This window comes from Tursiops truncatus, chromosome 14 (genome assembly GCF_011762595.2).
Source record: "Tursiops truncatus isolate mTurTru1 chromosome 14, mTurTru1.mat.Y, whole genome shotgun sequence".
Lineage (NCBI taxonomy): Eukaryota > Metazoa > Chordata > Mammalia > Artiodactyla > Delphinidae > Tursiops > Tursiops truncatus.
The window spans coordinates 9,036,527-9,059,689 of NC_047047.1; the positions used below are offsets into that span (position 1 = coordinate 9,036,527).

At 47.9% G+C, this 23,163-nt stretch overlaps 1 protein-coding gene across 8 annotated transcripts in view; it reads left to right on the top strand.

Annotated features, from left to right (window-relative positions):
* The window catches only part of NEURL3 (neuralized E3 ubiquitin protein ligase 3), a 106,515-nt gene that overhangs the window by 17,751 nt on the left and 65,601 nt on the right, over positions 1-23,163 (top strand). The window contains exon 4 of one of the 8 annotated variants that reach the window (XM_073791096.1): positions 17,600-23,154. The exons of 6 other annotated variants lie outside the window; for them this stretch is intronic. In XM_073791096.1, coding sequence (XP_073647197.1) covers positions 17,600-17,682 — 83 coding nt within the window. In that variant the 3' untranslated portion in view covers positions 17,683-23,154. One more of the 8 variants, XM_073791097.1, reaches the window with a different exon arrangement.

Here is a 23,163-nt window from a genome sequence, read left to right on the forward strand (position 1 = left end):
GGGATCAAAGCAAACAGAGGTAGTGTATAATGAATCATCATCATGAGGATAATATAGAGCGAAAGGAAAGTAAAAGTGCAACCAGGGATTGTCAATATTTGCTTGGCTTAAGCAGGAAGCCAGCCTGGGCTGGACCAGGGACCTGCTAGGGGGCTTTCCCAGAGACAGAAAAATTCCCTCGCTCAGGTGGCTTTCAGATGAAGCTTCCTGTTACACGACTGGGGCGTGAGACATCAGTCTGGGGAATAACAAGCCGCCCCTCCAGGGACCAGGACCACTGTGTCCCCTGTCCATCCCCCAGCGCCTCACATGGCCCCAGCACGCCACCATCTTCAGTGCCCCCCCCCCAGCATTATTGCCTAATACCTGCTTCCCACCCCTACCCCCAACCCCGCACATGCAGAGGCTTCCTGCTTGCTGATAACCAGTTCAGGAAATTCCACTTGGAAGAAGTCCACAAGCAAAGGCTGAGGAGGGCCGTGGGGGATAATCCCTGAGCCTGCGGCAGAGTGAGGAGAACGAGGTGCTGTCTCGTTCCTCCATGGACCCGCACACCAGATCAGCGTCCTGTCTTCCAGCTGCCCGAGGAGGAGAAAGTAGGGGTTCCGTCATGAGCCTGGAAGTGGTGACGTTGTGATCCTCTGGTCAGCCAGCCTGTCCCTCTCAGGTCTGCATGAAGTAGACCACTCATTCAGCACCACTGCATTCAGCACCGCTCAACTGGCTTTACAAGAAATGTTAGGCTTCTTGAAGCAGAAAAGAAAGACCACAACTAGAAATATGAAAATTATGAAAGGAAAAAGCTCTTTGGTAAAGGCAAATGTACAATAAAAGTAGTTAGATCAACCACTTATAAAGCTAGTAGGAAGGTTAAAAGACAAAAGCAGTAAAATCATCTGTATCTACAATAAGTAGTTAAGGATATACAAAACAAAAATGTAAAATATGTCAAAAATATTAAACATTTAAAAATAATGTTTATTTTAAATTTTTAAGTAATTTTTAAAATTTTAGGTGAGTAAGAATGCAGGCTTGGGGCTTCCCTGGTGGCGCAGTGGTTGAGAGTCCGCCTGCCGATGTGGGGGATGCGGGTTCGTGCCCTGGTCCGGGAGGATCCCACATGCCGCGGAGCGGCTGGGCCCGTGAGCCGTGGCCGCTGAGCCTGCGCGTCCGGACCCTGTGCTCCACAACGGGAGAGACCACAACAGTGAGAGGCCCGCGTACCGGAAAAAAAAAAAAGAGGATGATGATAATGCCTCCTTCACAGGATACTGTGAACAATCAACCAGTGTAAAACATTGAGTATTGTGCCTCCCATATAGTAAGCATCTACCCTCACCATTCTTTTTATTTACTTTAATTCTGCTTTTCTCTCTGGAGGACCACACCTCCCTTAGATATTTAATGGACATTGTCATGGTATCTGCATCTCTCTTGTGGTTTTCCTTGGCTCTAAGGTCCTTCAGGCCAACAAAAGCTGGCAGAGGCAATTAGAAGAAATTGCGTGTCTGGGAAGGGCATGATATAGTCATGAATTCTGCTTGGAATCCATGTCAGAGGCATCAGTCCTCTGGAAGGAAATAAGGGGGAAAAGCTTGTTTCTTTGCTTCCTGGGGAGGTGATGGAGCCAGGTGGGCTGAGGACCACCTGTGCCTAACTTCGAGGTTGGGAGCCAACAGGAGGAAAGAAATGGGAGTACAGCCCCTGTTGTGCTGCTGACACCATGCCAGTCCCTTTCCACAGTGCTCTCATTACATCCTCGCAATCATCTCCTTTTTTGGAGGAGAGCAAAGGTCACTGGAAGAGGAGGAGCCACTACAGAACTTAGTTCTGTCTGGCTCCAAATGAAGTTTTGATTCCTGCCCAGTGGCTGGAACCAGACCATCTCACTCTGAAGCTTGACCTGGGGACATTCAAAGCATGGCCCCTTATGATCTAATCTCCTGTATTGAATGGAAAGACAAACCAGAAGGCGATCTTCTGGAAAACAGTAAGTCAGGCCATTTCTATAAGGTTTCCTGGGTGTGTTTGTTCACTCCAGAATTGCATAATTTTCAGACAGCTATTTTAAGAATAAAAACTCCATTTGCTTTATGTCCTTATCTCTAGGAATTTCCAGATTCGATCTTGATCAAGTTCTGATGAAATATAAACAAAGACTAGGTGGAAGCTCAGTGGGGAAGTAGAGTAGTTACTTTATCCTAAATGAAAAAATGCACATCTGTATTTTGTGCAATTTCTGTGTTATGATTTCCCTCAGGTAACCCTATTTTTACTTCACACCTACTTTGAAGCAGGATTTGTTGCTTTTTTGGGGGGAGGGCCACACCACGTGGCATGTGGGATCTTAGTTCCCCAACCCGGGATCGAACCCGCACCCCCTGCATTGGAAGTGTGGAGTTTTAACCACTGGACTACCTGCATTGGAAGTGTGGAGTTGTAACCACTGGACTACCAGGGAAGTCCAGGATTTGTCACTTTTTGAGATTTTTCCAGGAGAAAATCTACCCCCAAAGCATTGGTGAGAGATGCCCATTTAATTGAAGATGCCAGAGCATGTCAAGGAGTGAATGAACTGAATGATAATAAAACTACTACTCAGGGCTTCCCTGGTGGCGCAGTGGTTGAGAGTCTGCCTGCCGATGCAGGGGACACGGGTTCGTGCCCCGGTCCGGGAAGATCCCACATGCCGCTGAGCGGCTGGGCCCATGAGCCATGGCCACTGAGCCTGCGCGTCCGGAGCCTGTGCTCCGCAATGGGAGAGGCCACAACAGTGAGAGGCCCGCGTACCACACACACACACACAAAAAATACTCAAAATTTGTGGGCTATAGCTAAAGCTGTATATAGAGGGAAAGTCATAACTTTATATTACATTCACCTGGAAGCAAGAAAGTTTAAAACTAAATGTGGGACTTGCCTGGTGGCACAGTCGTTAGGAATCTGCCTGCCAGTGCAGGGGACATGTGTTCGATTCCTGGTCTGGGAAGATCCCACATGCCACGGAGCAGCTAAGCCCATGCACCTCAACTACTGAGCCTGTGCTCTAGAGCTGGTGCGCCACAACTACTGAGCCCGCATGCTGCAACTACTGAAGCCTGCACACCTGGAGCCCATGCTTCACAACAAGAGAAGCCACCGCAATGAGAAACCTGCGCACCGCAATGAAGAGTAGCCCCCACTCGCCACAACTAGAGAAAGCCCACGCAGCAACGAAGACCCAACGCAGCCAAAAATTTTTTTTTAATTTAAAAAAAAAAACTAAATGAGCTAAACATTCAATTCAAAAATTTGGAAAAGAGCGTCAAAGTGTACCAAAGAGAAGGTTAATAAAAATAGAAAGCTGATTCTTAAGAATAACTATAATATCTTTGGCAAAACTATCAAGAAAAACAGAAGATGCAAATAAAGAAAGAAAAGGGGAAATAGCAAGACATACAATAGATATGTGAAAAACAATAAAAGACTAATATGAATAACTTTACATTAATAAGCTAGATAAAATGAGTATAATTTTAGAAAAAAATATAAAAATTGAAAAAGTGACACAAGAAGAAATAGAGAACCAGAATAGGACAGTGTCTTTTTTTTTTTTTTTGCGGTACATGGGACTCTCACTGCTGTGGCCTCTCCCGTTGCGGAGCACAGGCTCCGGATGCACAGGACATGCAGGCTCCGGACATGCAGGCTCAGCGGCCATGGCTCGTGGGCCCAGCCGCTCCGCGGCATATGGAATCTTCCCGGACCGGGGCACGAACCCGCATCCCCCACATCGGCAGGCCGACTCTCAACCACTGCGCCACCAGGGAAGCCCAGGACAGTGTCTTTTTAAAACAGAAATACTAAACAAAGATGCCCTTTTCAAAAAAGGCCCAGTTGATTTTACTGTTGAGTGCTTCTAAAATTTCAAGAAACAGTAAAATCTTCTTATAAAAGTAGTTCTAGAAGACAGAAAAATAGCCAAGCCTCCCCAGTTAGTTTTATGAGGCTAATGTTGATTCCAAAACTAAATAGGATGAGATAAGAAAATTATGTGATTATTTCACTTAAAAATGTAAATGTAGGGACTTCCTTGGTGATCCAGTGGTAGAGAATCCGTCCAATGCAGGGGACATGTGTTCCATCCCTGGTCAAGGAACTAAGATCCCACATGCTGTGGGGCAACTAAGCCCACGCGCCACAACTACTGAGCTTGCGCGCCTCAACTAGAGAGCCTGTGTGCCGCAAACTACGGAGCCCACGTGCCCTGGACCCTGTGTGCCACAACTAGAGAAGAGAAAACCTGCATGCCACAACTAGAGAGAAGCCACCACGCCACAGCAAAGAGCCCGTGCGTCGCAAGTAAGACCTGACGCAGCCAAAATAAATAAATAAATAAATAAACAATAAATCTTTTAAAAAAGTAAATGTAAAAATAAAAAATTATCTAACTGAATTCAATAGTGCATGTTTTAAAAGATTCATGATAATCCAGTAGGTTTGTCCCAGAAATACAAAGATGTCAGAAAATCTACTCATGTAATTCACCACATTACGCAGCTGAAATAGGAGATACGATTATCTCAATGTAGAAAAAATCATTTAATAAAGTTCAACACAATTTACAATTAAAAATTCTGAGCAAACTAGGACTAAAAAAGGAACTTCCTAAACTTGGTAAAGATTATAATATTAAAATTTATAGTATATAATATACTTAATAGAGAAATTTTACATGGATTTTCTCGAGGCTCAGGAACAACTTTGATCAAAAGCATTCAGAGGGCTTCCCTGGTGGCGCAGTGGTTAAGAATCTGCCTGCCAATGCAGGGGACACGGGTTCGAGCCCTGGTCTGGGAAGATCCCACATGCCGCGGAGCTACTAAGCCTGTCAGCCACAACTACTGAGCCTGCGCGTCTGGAGCCTGTGCTCCACAACGGGAGAGGCCATGACAGTGAGAGGCCCGCGCACCGCGATGAAGAGTGGCCCCCCGCTCGCCGCAACTGGAGAAAGCCCTTGCACAGAAACGAAGACCCAACACTGCCAAAAATAAATAAATAAATTTAAAAAAAAAGCATTCAGAAGAGAAAAATAAATAAAATTGTTAAGAATTACAAGAGCAGAGAATCAGCTATCATAATTTGTAAATGATAGGACACCTCCCTAGAAAAACAAAATCAACAAACTTTTAGAACAATTACGAATCTTTACCAACTAGTAAGGATCTTGCTGGATTCAAGATCAACCTGTGGTGGCAATTGCCAACTAAAAGTTTTAATAAAATATAAGATACAGGTTTTAATATTGACAAAACCATAAAGGATCAGGGAATTAACCAAGAGATATGTATAGAAAATACTTTAATAAAAGATATAATAAGTTGATCTAAAAAACCCTGAATGGGAAGTTTTATATTATAAAAATATTGATTCTCAGAAATTAATCCATAAATTCAGTACAATCCAATACAACTTCCAGTTGAATTTTTTTTTAATTGAGAAATTTACTACACTGGACTAAATAGTGTCCCATCAAAATGCATGTCGCCTGGAACCCCAGAATGTGACCTTATTAGGAAAAAAGTTATTTGCAGATGTAATTAGTAAAGCTGTATGTAAAGCAGATGTAATTAGTAAAGCTGAGGTCATACTGGATGAGCATAGGCCCTAAATCCAATCACTGGTGTCTCTATGAGGGCCATGTGAAGATGGCGGCAGAGATTGAAGTGATGCAGCTACAAGCCAGGGAATGCGGACTAGCGACAGCCACAGAAGCTGGAGGAGGCAAAGAAAGGGTCTTCCTTGTAGCCTTTGGTTCCAAGCGTGGCCTTGCTGACACCTTGATTTCAGACTCCCGGCCTCCAGGAGAGAATAAATCTATGGGAGAATAAATTTCTGTTGGTTTAAGCCACCAGGTTTGTGGTACTTTATTACAGCAGCCCTAGGAAATGGATGCACTAACTCTGAAATTTATCTAGAAGACTAAAGCTCCACAAGCAGTTAAAATGTCCTACCAGAGAGTAAGATACACAACTAAAAAGTTTGGTGCTGGAATAAGTACAGTCGAACAGAACATGAAACAATAGAATCGAAATATTAGAGACAGACCTATGCATAAAGGAGGATTTAGTATATAAAAAGGGGAAAGAAATGATTGTCTAGTATTTGATGTTAAAAAATTGACTCAGGGGCTTCCCTGGTGGAGCAGTGGTTGAGGGTCCGCCTGCCGATGCAGGGGACACGGGTTCGTGCCCTGCTCCGGGAAGATCCCACATGCCGCGGAGCGGCTGGGCCTGTGAGCCATGGCCACTGGGCCTGCGTGTCCGGAGCCTGTGCTCCGCAGCGGGAGGGGCCGCAGCGGTGAGAGGCTGGAGCGGTGAGAGGCCCGCGAACGGCAAAAAAAAAAAAAAAAAAAAAAAATTGACTCAGGGGACTTCCCTGGTGGTCCAGTGGATAAGACTGCACTCCCAATGCAGGGGGCATGGGTTCAATCCCTGGTTGGGGAACTAAGATCCTGCATGCCGCAGGGCGTGGCAAATAAATAACAGTGGCTATGTAAATCAACCATACTTCAATTAAGAAAAAAATTTTTTTAATTGACTCAGTATAGGAAAAAAATAAAACTGAATCCCTACCTAAAGCCATATAAAAAAGTTGTATTCCTGATGAAATAAAAACCTAAAACCATACAACTAATAGAAGGAGATGTAAGAGAATATCTTTTGTGACTTAGGTATGGAAGGACTTAAAATATCAAAAGCAGAAATTATAAGGGAAAAAACTAATTTTTGGTCACGTCAGATTTAAAGATTTCTGTTCAACAAAGGGCTCTGTGGACAAATTTTAAAGATTGGTGCAAACTGGGGAAAGAAATTTGCAATTTCTAGGGCCTACTATCTAGAACGTTAGTCTAGAATAGCACTGTCCAGTAGAACTCTGCAATGAAGCAAGTGTTCTATACCTGCGCTGTCCACTGGGGCAGCCACTAGCCACATGTGCCTGTTGAGCGCTTGAATTGTGGCTAGAGTGAACCAGGAACTGAATTTTTAAATTTTCTTGAGTTTTAATTAATTTAAACTTAAATAGTCACATCTGCCTAGTGATGACCCTATTGGATGGTACAGGTCTAGAGGTATACAAGCAACTCCTACACATCATCAAGAAGAAGATAGGAACGGCAACCGAAAAATAGGCAAAGGTTATATCCAGTTATCCAAGAGTAAACCCCCGAGGCTAGTAAACATGAGAAGGGGTGCTTAGGGCTTCCCTGGTGGCGCAGTGGTTGAGGGTCCGCCTGCCGATGCGGGGGACGCGGGTTCGTGCCCCGGTCCAGGAGGGTCCCGCGTGCCGCGGAGCGGCTGCGCCCGTGGGCCATGGCCGCTGAGCCTGCGCGTCCGGAGCCTGTTGCTCCGCGGCGGGAGAGGCCACGGCGGTGAGAGGCCCGCGTACCGCAAAAAAACAAAAAAACGACAGAAAAAGAAGGGGTGCTGAGACTCATTAGTAATCAGAAAAAGGCAAATCAAAACAGCAATGAGGAAAGTAGACCTACAAACTGGCAAAAATTAGCTGGATAATGCAGTCTTTGTTGGAGATTTAGGGGGTAGGAACTCGCAGGCACTGCTGGGGGCGTGTGGGGAGGGCATGTAGACAGACACCACCATTCAGGAGTCCATCTGGCAGTACTTGGTCAAAGTAAATATTGATATATATGTACCGTATGATCCAGCAGTTCTGCTCCCGAGTAACTATTCCAGAGATATTCCCAATCTGGTCCTTAGAGAGATACGTAAGAATGTTCACTGTAGCCAGGGCCAGCTCCATGGGTGTGCTCTGTGTCGCCATCTTGAGATTCTCAATGATTTTTGATCAAGGGGCCTTGCATTTCATTTTGCACTGGGTCCTGCCAACGATGTTGCTAGTCCTGACTGTAGCGTTATTTGTGGTGGTTAGAAGTTGCCAATCTGGAAGAGTGAAGGATAAAATGTGGTGGGGTAGGGACTTCCCTGGTGGTCCAGTGGTTAAGAATCCGCCTTCCAATGCAGGGGACACGGGTTCGATCCCTGGTGAGGGAACTAAGATCCCACATGCTGTGGGGCAACTAAGCCTGCATGCTCTAGAGCCCACACACCACAACTAGAGAGAAGCCCGCGGGCTCTTCGTGCTGCACCGAAGAGCCCGCACTGCAACAAAAGATCCTGCATGCCGCAATGAAGATCCCGCGTGCTGCAACTAAGACCTGATACAGCCAAATAAATACTTTAAAAAAATGTGGTGGGATATGGGGCTTCCCTGGTGGCGAAGTGGTTGAGAATCTGCCTGCCAATGCAGGGGATGCGGGTTCGAGCCCTGGTCTGGGAAGATCCCACGTGCCGCGGAGCAACTAAGCCCGTGCGCCACAATTACTGAACCTGCGCTCTAGAGCCCGCGAGCCACAAATGCTGAGCCTGCGTGCCACAACTACTGAAGCCTGCGCGCCTAGAGCCTGTGCTCCACAACAAGAGAAGCCACCGCAATTAGAAGCCCGTGCACCGCAATGAAGAGTAGCCCCCGCTCGCCGCAACTAGAGAAAACCCACGTGCAACAATGAAGACCCAACGCAGCCAAAAAATAAACTAAATTAAAAATAAAAAGAAATAGGTTTCTTATTATTCTCTTATCTAATGTAACCTTTAACCCAAGAGAGTAATTTCAGTGTGTTTGCAATGTATGTTTGTTATAGGAAATGGCACTGGTTAATGTGTTATAGGTAATTGTGTTTTTATTTCAGAGTTAAACTATGTTTGTTATAGTTCATAAGACAGGTTTCCACCACTGTTTGGAAGTAGAGCGTTCCTGTGAAATCTTTCATAAGCCAAAAAGGTGTAGAGTGAAGAAGGCTTAGGACTCATCATGCCAACGGATACTTAAAATAAATCGAGATAAAACACAGGTGCTCACAGACGCAGTCCAGAGCTATGCCAGCTTGATGCTGCAATGCTGAGTGTGGTTCCCAGGCAAGGAGCTTGGCAGAGTCTCTCTCCGTGCTCAGGGTGCCCCACGCCCCTCTCTGTAACGGCTGCTGCAGAACAAAAGCTGAACGCTATTTTCGATTTTCGCCTTTTTTCCTAAAAGCAAAAATCCTGTTAGGATTTCTCTTGGTTAATGAAAACAGGCACTAACGTAGGTCTTCAGTAAAAGCCAATTGGTGGAAAGCGAACTTTCAAAAAGTGAGGGATACATCAATGCTTTTGATATAATTAACCCAACCAATATAAAAACTGTGTAGCATCTCCAGGAATAGGAAAAGCATTTCTTCTTTGCAGAGGTTTACGCAAATTTTTAAAACAAATAATTTGACCCACAATGCAAAATCTCTTTCATGACACTGTGAACATACAGTTCAAGGAGAAGGCAATACAAATGGCTTCTTTTTTCCATTGTTAATACTTTTATTTAAATGGTCAATTGTCTTTTTTATTGTGGTAAAAATACACATATCATAAATTTTACCGTTTTTACTATTTTTAAGTGTACAGTTGGTAGCATTAAGTACATTCATATTGTTGTGCAACCATCAACGCTATCCATCTCCAGAACTTTTCCATCATCCCTAATTGAACAATAACATCCCATTAAACAGTAACTCCCCATTCCCACCTCCTCACAGCCCCCATCATTCTATTTTCTATCTCAATGAATTTGCCTGCCTACATATTTCATGTAAGTGGGATTATATAGTATTCATCCTTTTGTGTCTGGCTTATTTCATTTAGCATAATGTCCTCAAAGTTCATCCCTGTTGTAGCATGTATCAGAATTTCTTTCCTTTTTAAGGTTGGATAATATTTCATTGTATGTATAGGCCACAATTTGTTACCATTCATCTGCCCATGGACACTTGGGTTGTTTCCACCTTTTGGCTATTGTGAATACTGCTAAGAACATTGGTACACAAATATCTGTTCAAGTCCCTGCTTTCAGTTCTTTTGGAAGTGGAATTGCTGGATCATAGAGTAATCACAAATGGCTTTAACATATGAAACAATACTCAACTCAAGAGAAAGGAGAATTAAAACTGAAGGAAGTAGCTTTCATGCATAAGAGTGACAGAGGTCAGAAAGGTTGTTAACAGCTGTGCTGATGAAGGTGTGCTGGGAAGGGGCGGGGTGGAGCTCACTTTTTCATTGTGTTCCCTTTTTGTTCCTTTTGGCTTATTTTTCTTTGTGCACAGTTATGCCTATTCCCGCACTCCATGGTGTTGACCTCAGCTGCCCGGCCAGAGTAAGAGGCGGGAGCCATTTGGTCCCAGGCCACCTCCCCGGATTCCTGGGCGCTCCACTGATGTGGGGGAAGGACTCCCACCAACCTGGCCTTGGTCCCTGCGGTGTCCTGGAGGCTGGAGGGAGCGCTTCCAGCTGGCACCTGCAGCCGACATTGCAGACCTCCCCGGCGTCCTGCGCTGACTGCCCTGGGTGGGGAGGTCACAGTAGCCTGGGGCATAGGGAGCAGGTCCCTGTCCCCACTCCCAGTGTGGAGGGGCCCTGGGTTACCCCGTCCTCCTCTTCAAAGGCTGCTTGGGACTGGGAGGCCACCAGGGACCCCCCTCACAACTTCAACAGCACCCCCTGCCGGCAGGTCACCCTGTTTCTCCAGCAGCTCTGGGGGTGGCCTGGACAGTGCATCGATCAAGAGTTGTTTTGTTTTGTTTTTCTTTTGGCCATGCCATGTGGGATGTGGGATCTTAGTTCCCCGACCAGGGATCAAACCCATGCCCCCTGCAGTGGAAACGCAGAGTCTTAACCGCTGGACCACCAGGGAAGTCCCCAAATAACTCTGTTTCAAAGCCCCGATGACACCACCATCTCGTCAAAGCTTTCCTCTTCTTTAATGGTTAATTTTTCTAACTCTGATGGACCCTCATTTATCAGTGGCTTTGTGTTGGCTCAGGCAGTTCCCCCATAGCATTCTCACCCACTTGGTGACTTTCCAGCATCTTTTGCAGGATTTCCATTTCCATTTTGCAGTCATTTGCATTATTATTTTACAGCATTTCCTATCCAGTCATCAGCAAGAGACTGGCCATTAAAGCAGCCTGGGTAGGGGGTCTGCACAGAGCCACCCATGGGGTTCTCAGGAGGGGGTGATAGAGTGGTCAGATCATCGCTGAACGGCTTGGGCTTTGATGGCTGTTGCTGCCCTACGCGTCTTCATGACAGCAAGACTGCAGAGGTGAGCACCGGGCTAGGACACTGACCGTCCCTCTCCCTGCAGGAACCAGCACTTACCACGTTCCATTAATAGCCCTGTTCTCAACCCTGGCTGCACATTAGAATGAACTGGGGAAATTTCAAACGATTCCCATGCCAGGGCCCCCGCTAAGACATTCGAACATAATCTGTCCGGAGTTGGGCCCAGGCCGAGGTGTTTTTTAAAAGTGTTCCAGCTGGTTCTAAAGTACAGCCAAGGTTGAGAATCGAGTGACTGAGTGAGCAGGAGCTGGAGGACCACGTGGCAGAGATGGACATTTTGGCCAGCGGTGACCATAGGCACACTGTTACCCTCTACCTGGGAGGCTGTGTTAGTCTGCTAGGGTTGCCATAACAAATACCACAAGCTGAGGGGCTTAAATAAGAGACATTTATTTCCCCACAATTCTGGAAGCTGGAAGTCCAAGACAAACGTGTCATCAGGGTTGGTTTTCTCTGAACCTCTCTCTTTGGCTTGTAGATGCCCATCTTCTCCTCAGTCTTCCCTCTGTGTGTGTCTGTGTCCTAATTGCCTCTTCTTATAAGGACCCAGTCATACTGGATTAGGGCCCATTCGTATGACCTTGTTTCACCGTAATGACCTCTTTAAAGGCCCTGTCTCCAATACAGTCACACTCTGAGGTACTGGGGGTTGGGACTTCAACATAAGAATTGGGCGGGGGACACACAGCATAGCCAAGAACAGAGTAAACCTGGAAGGGTCTGGGGCAGGCAAGGAGGAAGTTGTGCCCAGCCAGGGCAGCTCAGTGCATCTCCCACACCTTACCAGGATGGGGGCTGTTTGTGGACTCAGAAAGCAGGTACTCAAACCGAGAGCCATTAGCATCCAGGTGTGTGCCCAGGGCTGTGTGTGATGGGGCAGGCTCAGCTGGCTTCCTCCCCGAGGGCTCCGGGAGGACAGGGCCTGGGAAGACTCTGTGTGGGCATGACCCACACAGGTGTGGAGGACCACTTCCAGGGGCTTCTGAGGAGGGTCTATGCTTGTCTCTGGACCTTCTTGTTCCATTTCTTTCTTTTCTTTTCTTTGGCCACACCACACGGCATGCAGCAACGTAGTTGTTCCCGGACCAGGGATCGAACCTGCTCCCCCTATGGTGGAAGTGTGGAGTCTTAACCACTGGACCACCTGGGAAGTCCCCTCTTGTTCCTTTTCTACCTGCAGGGCCTGCTCCAGACCTCTGGCAGGTCCTTCCTGGTGGCCAGCCCTTCACTCAGTGTTCTGATACCACTGGCTGAGACTCAGGAACCAGAGAGAAGCCAAGTGGAGCTCCTTTGTTTGATGGGAAAGGGTCTCGAGTGCCCCAAGCAGGGATGGGGGGAGGTGGTCAGAGCCTTATGCCACTGGCTCTCAAAGTACAGCAGACCTTGGAATTTCTGGAGGGTGTTTGTAAAAATGCAGAGTTCCAGGCCTCACCACCGGGGTCTCCTCCATCGAAAGTGTGTTCCGGGAGGGTAAGGATTTTTTTCTGTTTAATTCGTGGCTGACTCCTCAGCCCCAAGACAGTGCCTGGCATAGAAAACAATCAGGAATGATCTGCGGAATGATTTGATGGGCCATGGCCTGGCCTGCAAATCTGCATTTTTAAAGCTTCTCAGGTGTTTCTGTTGTACGGGGGCCTCCCCCTACACTTTGAGTAACTGAGCCCCAGATTCTGCCTCTAGGAGCTGAGATGCTCCCTTAGTAACTATCCAGCTGGTGTTGTAGAGAGCTGGAAAGGAGGGAGGTTTAGAGAGCCCAAGTCCACAGCAGAGCCTCTGAGTCTAGCCTGGCCAGCTACCAGCCGGCCTTCCTGTGTCCCAGCTCTGTATGGACCACAGCTGGACATGCAACTTGTCAAAAAGAGGAAGTGTGCAGTCTTAAGAAAGAACAGAGCTGGAGGCATCACACTTCCTGATTTCAAACTATATTACAAAGCTATAGTAATCAAAACAGTATGGTACTGGCACAAAGTACCATGGATTTAAAAAATGTGAGATCAGTATAGATATATATAATAGAATATATTCAGTCGTGAGAAAGAAGGACATCCTACTGTTTGTGACAACATGCATGGACCTTGAGGCATTATGCTGAGTGAAATAAGTTAGAGGAAGACAAATACTGTATTATCTCACTTATATGCGTACTCTAAAAATGGTGAACTCAAAGAGACAGAGTAGAATAATGGTTGTCAGGGGCTGGCCGGGTGGGGGATGATGTTGATCAAAGAGTATAAACTTACAGTTATAAAATGAATGCTTTGAGGATTTAATGTACAGCATAGTGATTATAGTTACTAATACTGTATTATAAGGGACTTCCCTGGCAGTCAAGTGGTTAGGGCTCTGCACTTCCACTGTGGGGGGCACAGGTTCAGTCCCTGGTCAGGGAACTAGGATCCTGCATGCCGCATGGTGTGGACAAAAAAAAAAAACAACCAAAAAACTATTATATACTTGAAAGTTGCTAAGAGAGTAGGCCTTAAATGTTCTCACCACAAAAATAAAAGGTAATTAATGGACGTGATGCGGGTGTCAGGTAACACTACGGTGGTAATCATTTTGCAGTATATATCAAATCAACATGTTGTATACCTTAAACTTACACAATATTATATGTCAATTATATCTCAGTAATGCTGAGGGAAAAGAAAACTTCCAAGTTGGGGAAAAAAATGAGCTAAGGAAAGTCAAGATGCAATCACAAATCGATTTTATTGTTCCTCATCACTTTCCATTAGTTTGCTCGGTACATTTACTGCTTTCTTGCCCTTGGATGCAACTTCGGGTAATTCCCATAGCTCTTCTGATCACTCTTAGATAATATACGAATTGTCCCATTATATTGGAAATTTAAAAAATGCAGTTTCAAGAAATAATAAAACTTTTCAATTTCATTCAAAATTAAAACTTCCGGAAGCCTGAAGTGGAGCAAACTTCTTCATCTCCGTGTTTTGCTCCTCTGCTCTTTCTAAAACTAGAAATTCGACTTGGAAATTTAAAAATCCTCTATTAAACAGCTCTTGGGATGAAAGGGGAAAAGTTTTAATTGCAGAATTTCTAAAAAAGAATCATAATGAAAACACAAAATCAATAGAGGATAGTTAAACAAGTGATCACAGAAAATATGTAGCCTTAAATCCTTGAGCAGCAGCAACAAAAATAAAATAAAATAGTGAAAACAAATAAATTGAGCTCCCATTCTAAAAATTAGAAAAGAGCAACAAAGTAGAAGAAGGAACAAGGAAGAAAATAAAGTTAAAAGCAAAAGGAATGAAGTAGATAACAGAAAAATAGTAGAAACTAATAAACCAAAAAGCTGGTTCTTTGTAAAAAGAAATCAACAAACTATATAAACCAGTAGTTAATCTAATAAAGGTAGGAAGCACAATAAGAAACAAAAAAAAGAAATAAAAATGAGGTGGGAACCAATGAAACAAAATTTTAAAAATCAAAAGAGACTACTTTGTACAACTCAGTACCAATCAAACAGAAAACCTAGATGAATTGCATTATTTTCTAGGAAAATACAAAACAAAACCCCCCAAAACAAAAAACACACATGGGCAAACAGAACAGTACCGAGAGCCCAGAATCAAAGCCGCACATATATTGTCAATATTTGGCAAGGGAGCCAAGAACACTCAATGGGGAAGAGAGAGTCTCTTCAGTAAATGGTGTTGGGAAGACTGGATATACAGCATGCAAACAATGAAATCAGGTCCCTGTCTTACACAATTCACAAAAATTAACTCAAAATGGATTAAGGACTTAAACGTAAAACCTGAGCCCATAAAATTTCTAGAAGAAACATAGAGAAAAAGCCCCTTGACATCAGTCTTGGCAATGATTTTTTTTTTTTTTTTTGCGGGGGGGATATGACGTCAGAAGCCCAAGGAACAAAACCAGTAATCAACAAATGGGACTGCATCAAACTAGAAAGTTTCTACACAGCTAAAGGAACAATTAACAAAATGAAAAGGCAACCTACTAAATGGGAGAAAACGTTGGTAAATTATATATCCGATGAGGGGTTAACATCCAAAATATACAAAGAACTCATACAACTCAATAGGAAAAAAAAAAAGTCCGGTTAAGAAATGGGCAGAGAACTTGACCTTTTTTCAAAGAAGGCATGTAAATAGACAGCAGATACACGAAAAGGTGCTCAACATCGTTAATCAGGGAAATGCACGTTAAAACCGCAGTGAGATAATCACCTCACACCTGTTAGAATGGCTATCATTAAAAAGACCACAAATAACGAACGCTGATAAGGATGTGGAGAAAAGGAAACCGTTGTGCATTGTTGGTGGGAATGTAATTCGGTGCAGCCACTATGGAAAACCGTATGGAGGTTCCTCAAAAAATTAAAAATAGAGCTTCCCTGTGATCCAGCCATCCCACTTCTGCATATATATCTGAAAGAGATGAAATCACTATCTCAAAGGGATGTCTCCACTCCCGTGTTCGCTACAGCATTTTTCACAATAGCCGAGACATGGGAACAATCTAAGTGTCCATGGCCAGGTGAATGGATGAAGATGGGGTGCATATACACCATGGGACATTATTCAGTCATGAGAAAGAAGGAAATCCTGCCGTTTGCTACAATGTGGGTGGACCTTGAGGAATGAACTAAGTGAAATAAATTAGAGAAAGACAGATACTACTGTATGATCTCATATATGGAATCAAAAATATTGAACTCATAGAAACAGGAAGTGAAATGGTGGTTGCCAGGGGCAGGTGGGGAGTTGTTGGTCAAAGAGTACAAACTTGCAGTTATGAGATGAATGAGTTCCGGGATCTAATGTACAACATTGTATCGTGTGCTTGAAAGTTGCCATGAGACTAGAGTTTTAGAGTTCTCACTGTAAAAACAACAACATGGTAATTATATGAGGTAAAGGAGGTGTTAACTGACCCTGTTTTGGTGAACATTTCACAGTATATGCGTGCATCAAATCATCGCATTGTACGCCTTAAACTTACAGAAGATGACATGTCAATTATATCTCAGTAAAGCTGGTGTGTGTGTGTGTGTGTGTGTGTGTGTGTGTGTGAGAATGTCTGTGTCCCCGAGTGTGTACAGTGTGATCACATAGTGTATGTGAGCGCCGTGTAAATGTGAGTGTGTGAGTGGGGATGAATGTGAGCACTGTGAGTGTGCAAGTGTTCAGAGGGTATGTGAGTGTGTGTGAGTGTGCATGGGTTTCATTCCCAGAGCGGCAGCCTGGGGTGCACACCTCCCTGAGGAGGAGGAGGGTCTGGAAGCCCAGCTGTGCCCCCCGAGGCCCTCAAAGGTCCCCCGGGGCAGAGGCCAGAGTCAGAAGTCTCGAGGGCCAGGCTCCCCTGCCCAAGGGGTCCCTGATCCCAAATTTGTGCAGGGAATGAGCCTCTAGGTTCGGGATGGCAGCTGAGTCTTCTCAGCTTCCTGCAACCCCACTCTCACCTGTAACTTGGGTACCGGGGCCCTCAGGGCTGAGAACAGAGACGACCCTGCTGGCCCGGCCCAGCCCATCCCTGGGCGCCAGTCACAGAGGAGGGTGGAGACAGTGCTCGTCCACACCTGCCGGCCCCCAGTGTGGGCGCATCACACTGACTGACCTGCAGTGAGCACCTACTGTATGCAAGGTGCGTAGTCCTGAGATGGCCACTCTGAGGTCCTGTCCTAACAGAGTTCACAGGCTCTCCAGGGGACAAGACAGCAACTGGGGTGTTCAGTAGCCCTGCAAAACCATGGCACAGGGGAGTGTCCGGGGAAGGGGTCTGCGTGACTGTGGTCTGGGAACTGAAGAGATCAGAGAGAGCTCTGAGCTAAGGAGGGCCAGGGAAGGGGAGCTGGGCAGAGCCGGACACCAGGGAATCATCGCAGTCACACGGCCCCCCTGGGACCAGGAAAGGCCCTCCCCCTGAGAGCTGTCCCCCCTTCTGCATTTGGGGATCTCTGCTGAATGTCTGCTTACGCGACACCAGGACCTTTGCATCAGAGCACCCTGCTGGTGAGGCCACCAGCTCATCCTGGACTGTGGGGCAGCCCTGGAGGTGGGTGGGCGCTGGGAGGGGAGGACGGAGCAGGTGGCCACTCGGGGACAGCACCTGAGGGGGTCAGAGCGAGACCGCCCAGGAGGCGCCCTGTTGTCAGAGAGCTGACAGCGCTTCCTGAGTATTAGTTGATGGTGATGGAGCCCTGCACCGCCTGTTGGACCCCACACCCCGTACAGCTCAAGGTCTCACGACCCTCCCGCTCACTCCAGGCTGCCTGGGGGGTGGAGGTCGGGGCATGGTGAGTGCCCTCATCTGCCCCAGAGAAAAGGGGAGTCCTGCCCCCCAGCAGTGGTGAATGTTCCCTCCCCTCATACCCACCTAACCACCTGCCTTCTCCCTCCCAGCCCACAGGGTAAGAATAAGCCACCCTCCTTCCCTCCCCAGTGAAAAGGCTGGCTGCACTCGCCCCTCTCCACCCCCCAGGTAACAATCGCGTATGCTCCCACCTCCCTCACTCAGAACAGCGGTGGGTCCTTCCACGACCATTTGTCGTGGTCCAAATGCGGGTTGGAAAAGAATTTCCAGACATAAGGCAGAATGTAAAGAAGATAGAATTTATTAGAGGGAAGGGTCGCTGCCGGAACAGAGGGCCAACTTCCTAGTAGTCTGGGAGAGTCGAGCCCGAACCTGTGCTATTGATCACTTTCTATAGCCAGAAAACAAAGGAATGGTCTGAGGTGAAAATTGCTTTTACTGATTGGTTAAGGCACATATACCTTCCTTCTATAGGGTGGGAGTGGGACAGGGCAGATGCCTTTCCTTGTTTGGGACAGGTCCCATCGCCCAGGTGGACTCAGGAATTTCGTAACCATGGTAACATGGTAGGGAGGGCGATTAAGAGTCTGGTAGGGGGGTGTACCGCTGAAACTTTTTCAGGAAGGGACGTCCTTTGTCCTTGGAGCACCACACTTCACTCTGTCCCCACCCCAGCAGTGGTGTGGCCTCCCCTCTTCTGCTTCCTTCTGCTTCCTAAGGTCACCCCACTTCCGCACAGCGAGCCCTGGGATCCCCGGCACCGGTAAGTTCAGCAACCACACAGTAAACAACCTGGGTGCTGGAGAGAAAGTCAGGTTTTCCGGGGCCTGATGGCAAGAGCGCTTTCTCCCACGGGACTTAATAAAGGGCTATGAACTTATGGGCACCGGGGGCTCCATTCATTAGGCAAATTTTTTTTTTAGTATTTATTTATTTATTTGGCTGTGCTTACTCTTTTTTTTTTTTTTTTTCTGCGGTACGCGGGGATCTCACTGTTGTGGCCTCTCCTGTTGCGGAGCGCAGGCTCCGGACGCGCAGGCTCAGTGGCCATGGCTCACGGGCCCAGCCACTCCGCGGCATGTGGGATCTTCCCGGACCGGGGCACGAACCCGTGTCCCCTGCATCGGCAGGCGGACTCTCAACCACTGCGCCACCGGGGCAGCCCTGTGCTTACTCTTAACTGCAGCATGCAAGAGCTTTGTTGCCGCGTGTGGGATCTTCAGTTGCAGCACGGGGGATCTTTAGTTGTGGCATGCAGGATGTAGTTCCCTGACCAGAGATCGAAGCCGGACCCCCTGCATTGGGAGCACGGAGTCTTAACCACTGGACCACCAGGGAAGTCCCAGGCAAATGTTTTTGAACATCTCATGTTCCGGGAATATGGCAGATAGGGCCAGGGCGTGTGCCTGGAGAGACTCAGAGGTGCAGCTCTGCAGGGGTAACCGCGGGACCCTGAATGTGTGTCTCTTATGTTTGGATTTGACCATGAACTTTAAATTCTCCAGGGTTGGTATGACCAGCATTACTGGGGTTTGGCTGGCCTTGAGCTAAAAGAACAGCGGTCTGTGTATCTTCCATTGATCCTTCCCAAATATTTGTTGAAATTTAAGGCTGTTGCCAGTTTTCCAGTATTTGGATTTGCATTGCAGTGAGCAGCTGTCTACCACTCTTGCAATTAGCCTTCTTTGTGCAGAAATCTTTTTCTGTCTGGGATTTGCTTCCTTAGTATATGCACTTGGGGGAGAGGGAGGTGTACTTGGATCAAAGAGTGTGCATCGGCGTTCCCACAACTCGCTTCGGGAACATTCCGTTCAACACGCCCCCAGATGTTCTGGTGACCGTGAGATGCAAAGTTGGGCTGTGCTTCACTTGCCTTAAACTGAGAAAAGAGAAATTAGAACCACATCAGAAGGTCCAAAATATACGTGTGTTTACACACAAGAAAATGTCTCCAAGGTATAGAACGGAGTATTAAGAAGAAAAGTAAGACGCTATATTTGTATGTGCTTATATGCATTAAAAAACTCAGAAAGTCATGTCTTCCTGATTCCTCGGTTTCCCCAGCAGTTCTGGAGCCTGGAGTTTAAGATAAGCCTGAAGAGTGGTGAAGTAAGCCCGTTGCCCAGCGCACTCCGACGATGTCCACACTTCTACCAACCCACCAGGCAGGAGCACCCCCAGAGGGTCATTTAGTTCAGTGTGGAGAGGAGCCCTGTCTGACCCTCGTCTTGTATATCGTACCTCAGAGACCCACGTCCCATGTATCAAAGGAAGGGGTGACAGCACCAGGGGAGAGGCACATAAGGGCCTCTCTGCTCTTGAGTTCTTTCATTCTAAGCTGGGATTATGGAGACGAGGGGTCTGCCCCCTCCCCAAGAGGCAGGAATGGGGACAATTTGGGGCTGGGCTTGGAGCCTGGGCCATTTGACAGATGAGGAAACTGAGGCCCAGGGAGGAGAGGGACTTGCCTAAGGGCATGTGGCCATTTACCAGGAAGCCGGTCGCAGCTGTGGTGTCTCGGCACCTCCCCAGGGCTCCTGCTGGCTCCTGGCACCCCAGCGCAGAGGCAGGGGCTCATGTGTCCCCTCTCTGGCCCTTCTCCTCCAGGAAACCCTCAGCTCCTCAACCTCCAGGGAGCTCTTCCAGCCCCGGATGAAAGGGCCCAGCTGCTGCAGGAGGGGAGGTCCTCCACCGGGTGCCCAGAGATGGCGCAGGCTGGGCTCCTGAGGGAGGGCTGGGCCAGCAGCGTGGGTGCTGGAGCAGGGAGCTCTCCAGGGACTTTCTGAGCCCACTGCCATAGGTGAGCCCTGCCCTCCCTTGACCCCCTTCAAGGCCCCCCAGGAGTCACCCAGCCCACAGCCTTGCCCACCATCCGTTGGGTCGGGGAATCCAGGCTGGTCAGTCACACAGGACCTGTAAGCCAGCTGGCCAGGTGTTAACTTTCAGGGGAAGCGCATGTCTTTCTGCGCTTGTCCCCCCACTGAGAACCCCCTCGGTATCAAGCAGAGAACCTGGGAAGGTGAGTTAGGAGCCAGGAGGGTGCTCAGTGCGCAAGTCACCTGAGCCAAGAGAGGGGACGAATCCTGAGGAATTTCCATCAGTGAAGCGTCCTCTTCACCCCCGCAGAGAACCAGCTAGACCCCAGGTCCCAACCTTGCCTCCAGGACCCCCAGCCTTGGTTCCTGTGCCTCCGTAGGCTCTGGCTGACCCAGGAGAGCGGGTACAAAACACATGATTATCTGTCAGTTTCCTGCAGGGATGGGGCTCTTTCTGTGCTCTGCTGCATCCCCCCGCATCTGTCCTTTCCTCTGCCAACACCGCACTGTCTTCCCTTCCGCAGCTGTACCCCGCGTTTGTGCTCCCTCGGGAAGCCTGGACTCCCTTCCTGCTCTTTTTTTTTTTCCTTTAACATCTTTATTGGAGTATAATTGCTTTACAATGGTGTGTTAGTTTCTGCTTTATAACAAAGTGAATCAGCTACACATATTCATATGTCCCCATATCTCCTCCCTCTTGCGTCTCCCTCCCACCCTCCCTATCCCACCCCTCTATGTGGTCACAAAGCACCGAGCTGATCTCCCTGTGCTATGCGGCTGCTTCCCACTAGCTATCTGCCTCACGTTTGGTAGTGTATATATGTCCATGCCTCTCTCTCGCTTTGTCACAGCTTCCCCTTCCCCTTCCCCATATCCTCAAGTCTAGTTTCCCTCGGGAATGATCCTGTCTTCATCGCAGCCATGCCTGGCCCTCCCTGGTCTCCCGCAGGCCAACCACGTCCTGGATGGGGTGCGAGAAGCCCCACTCCTGGGGGGCGGGGGGGCTGTGTCCTCACCTCCAGGCCCAGTGGGAGTGGAAAACGTGGGCCCTGGGTGCTCCCCAAAGATCCCTTTAAGGGCGCGTGCGTGTGGCGGACATTTGTTGGGTGTGTTCCCAGCTTGAGTTTGAACAGGCAGCGCCCTGCCTTCCTGTTTCAGCTCATAATGTAAACAAGCGTCCTTTTCAGGGTCTATTTGGGGCTACGTTTTTCTTCTTTGCATTTTTGTGCTTTTTGTTGGTGATTTCACTGTGGAAAGTGCCACCTGGTGCTCCGACGCTCGGGAAGGCCCGGGTGTGCCTCCCAGAGGAAATACACGAGAGATAATCTTCGGTCAGACGTGAGTTACAGCGCAGCTGGCTGGGAGTCCAGTGTTAAGGAATCAGCCACGTATTAGACATGATGTCTCTAAACAGAAACACACATCAGACAAGGTAACCACTGCGGCCAGAGGCTCGCAGGAACCTGACTTCCTGTCGAGGCGGCGTTGGCCACGTGACTTTAGAACGACTACAAACAATGAGAGTTCACTCTATTTATTGGTACAGAAGACCTTTTGTAAGCATCTCCTTCAGAGGCTGTAAATGTTGTACTAGCGGGCGCTTTGGGGAGGACTGTCGTGGCCCAGGGGACACGTGCCTCTCCTTTCACATCCTCTGAGCCCCCAGGTGGCAGCGGCTCCCTGTGTTGGGGGTTAGGTGCCTCTGAGCAATGCACTGGGACCACTGCATCACTGAAGCTGTCATTTCAGAGAAAGGAAATCTCCCCCACCATCCCGCCATGAGGGATAAGGGCAGGAAGTAAAAATTCCTATTAAATCTTCACTTTGCTGTGTTTTCCTCACTGTCCAAGTGCTGGCCCCAACCCACCTCGCTGTGCCCACCTCCCCTCAGCTCTCCCACATGCAGACTTTTCTGGAACCTGGGCTGGCAGTGTCCCATACCCACCAGTGCAGTCCCTGGAAGCTGGGTGTCGGGCTGGCTACAGGTTCCACTGGGATAATAACGGCAGACGGTCACCAAGAGCCTGCTCCGCGCCCAGCACAGTGCAAAGCGCTTTATGAAGATGAACGCAATCTTCTCAACACATCGGTCCTCTTATTACCCCCACTTACAGATGAGGACACGGGGGGTGCAGAAAGGGGCTGGAACTTGCCTGAGCTACTTACTGGTGTCCTGGGCTCAGCCCTGCTCCTAATATCTGTGGGGCTCAGACCCATGCCTCCTAGGTCTCGGTATGGAAAGTTTACGTCTAGCTAATTGAAATACGTTCTTCTTCTCCAACCTTGACAAATACGCCTTCAGCCAGCCTGGAAGGCCGGGTCCAATCTAGGATTCTTGGATTGCTTGGATTTCCTTACTGGCACCCTTGGCCATGGCCCAGTCTCTGCTCCATCCTGCATCACGAGGGGCCCACAGACATGTATGTGAACACCCAGCCCACTCGTTGTCGCACAGCGGCCACCCTGCAAACAGGGGCCCCTGGCACAGGGGCGTGTCCTCTGGCAACACAGTCCTCCTCGGAGGATGCATGCAGAGCAGAGGTCTGCAAGGGGTGCCATGGCAGAAGGCATGAGGCTGTTCGATCTTGAACTTCCAGCATCCAGGGACTGGCCCCTGGGGGGACGTCTCCTTGTCCCTGCAGAGAGGCTGGCAGAGGCATCCCCGAGGCTCAGGTCCCTGGTCTGGTCATGGGTGACTGACAGGGCATGGCTGTCTAATGTCAAACTATCTTTGAATTCCTGGGACACATATAATTTGATATGTCTTAGTCTGCTCAGGCTGCCGTAACAAAATGCCACAGACTGGACGGCTTAAATGACAGAAATTTATTTTCTTT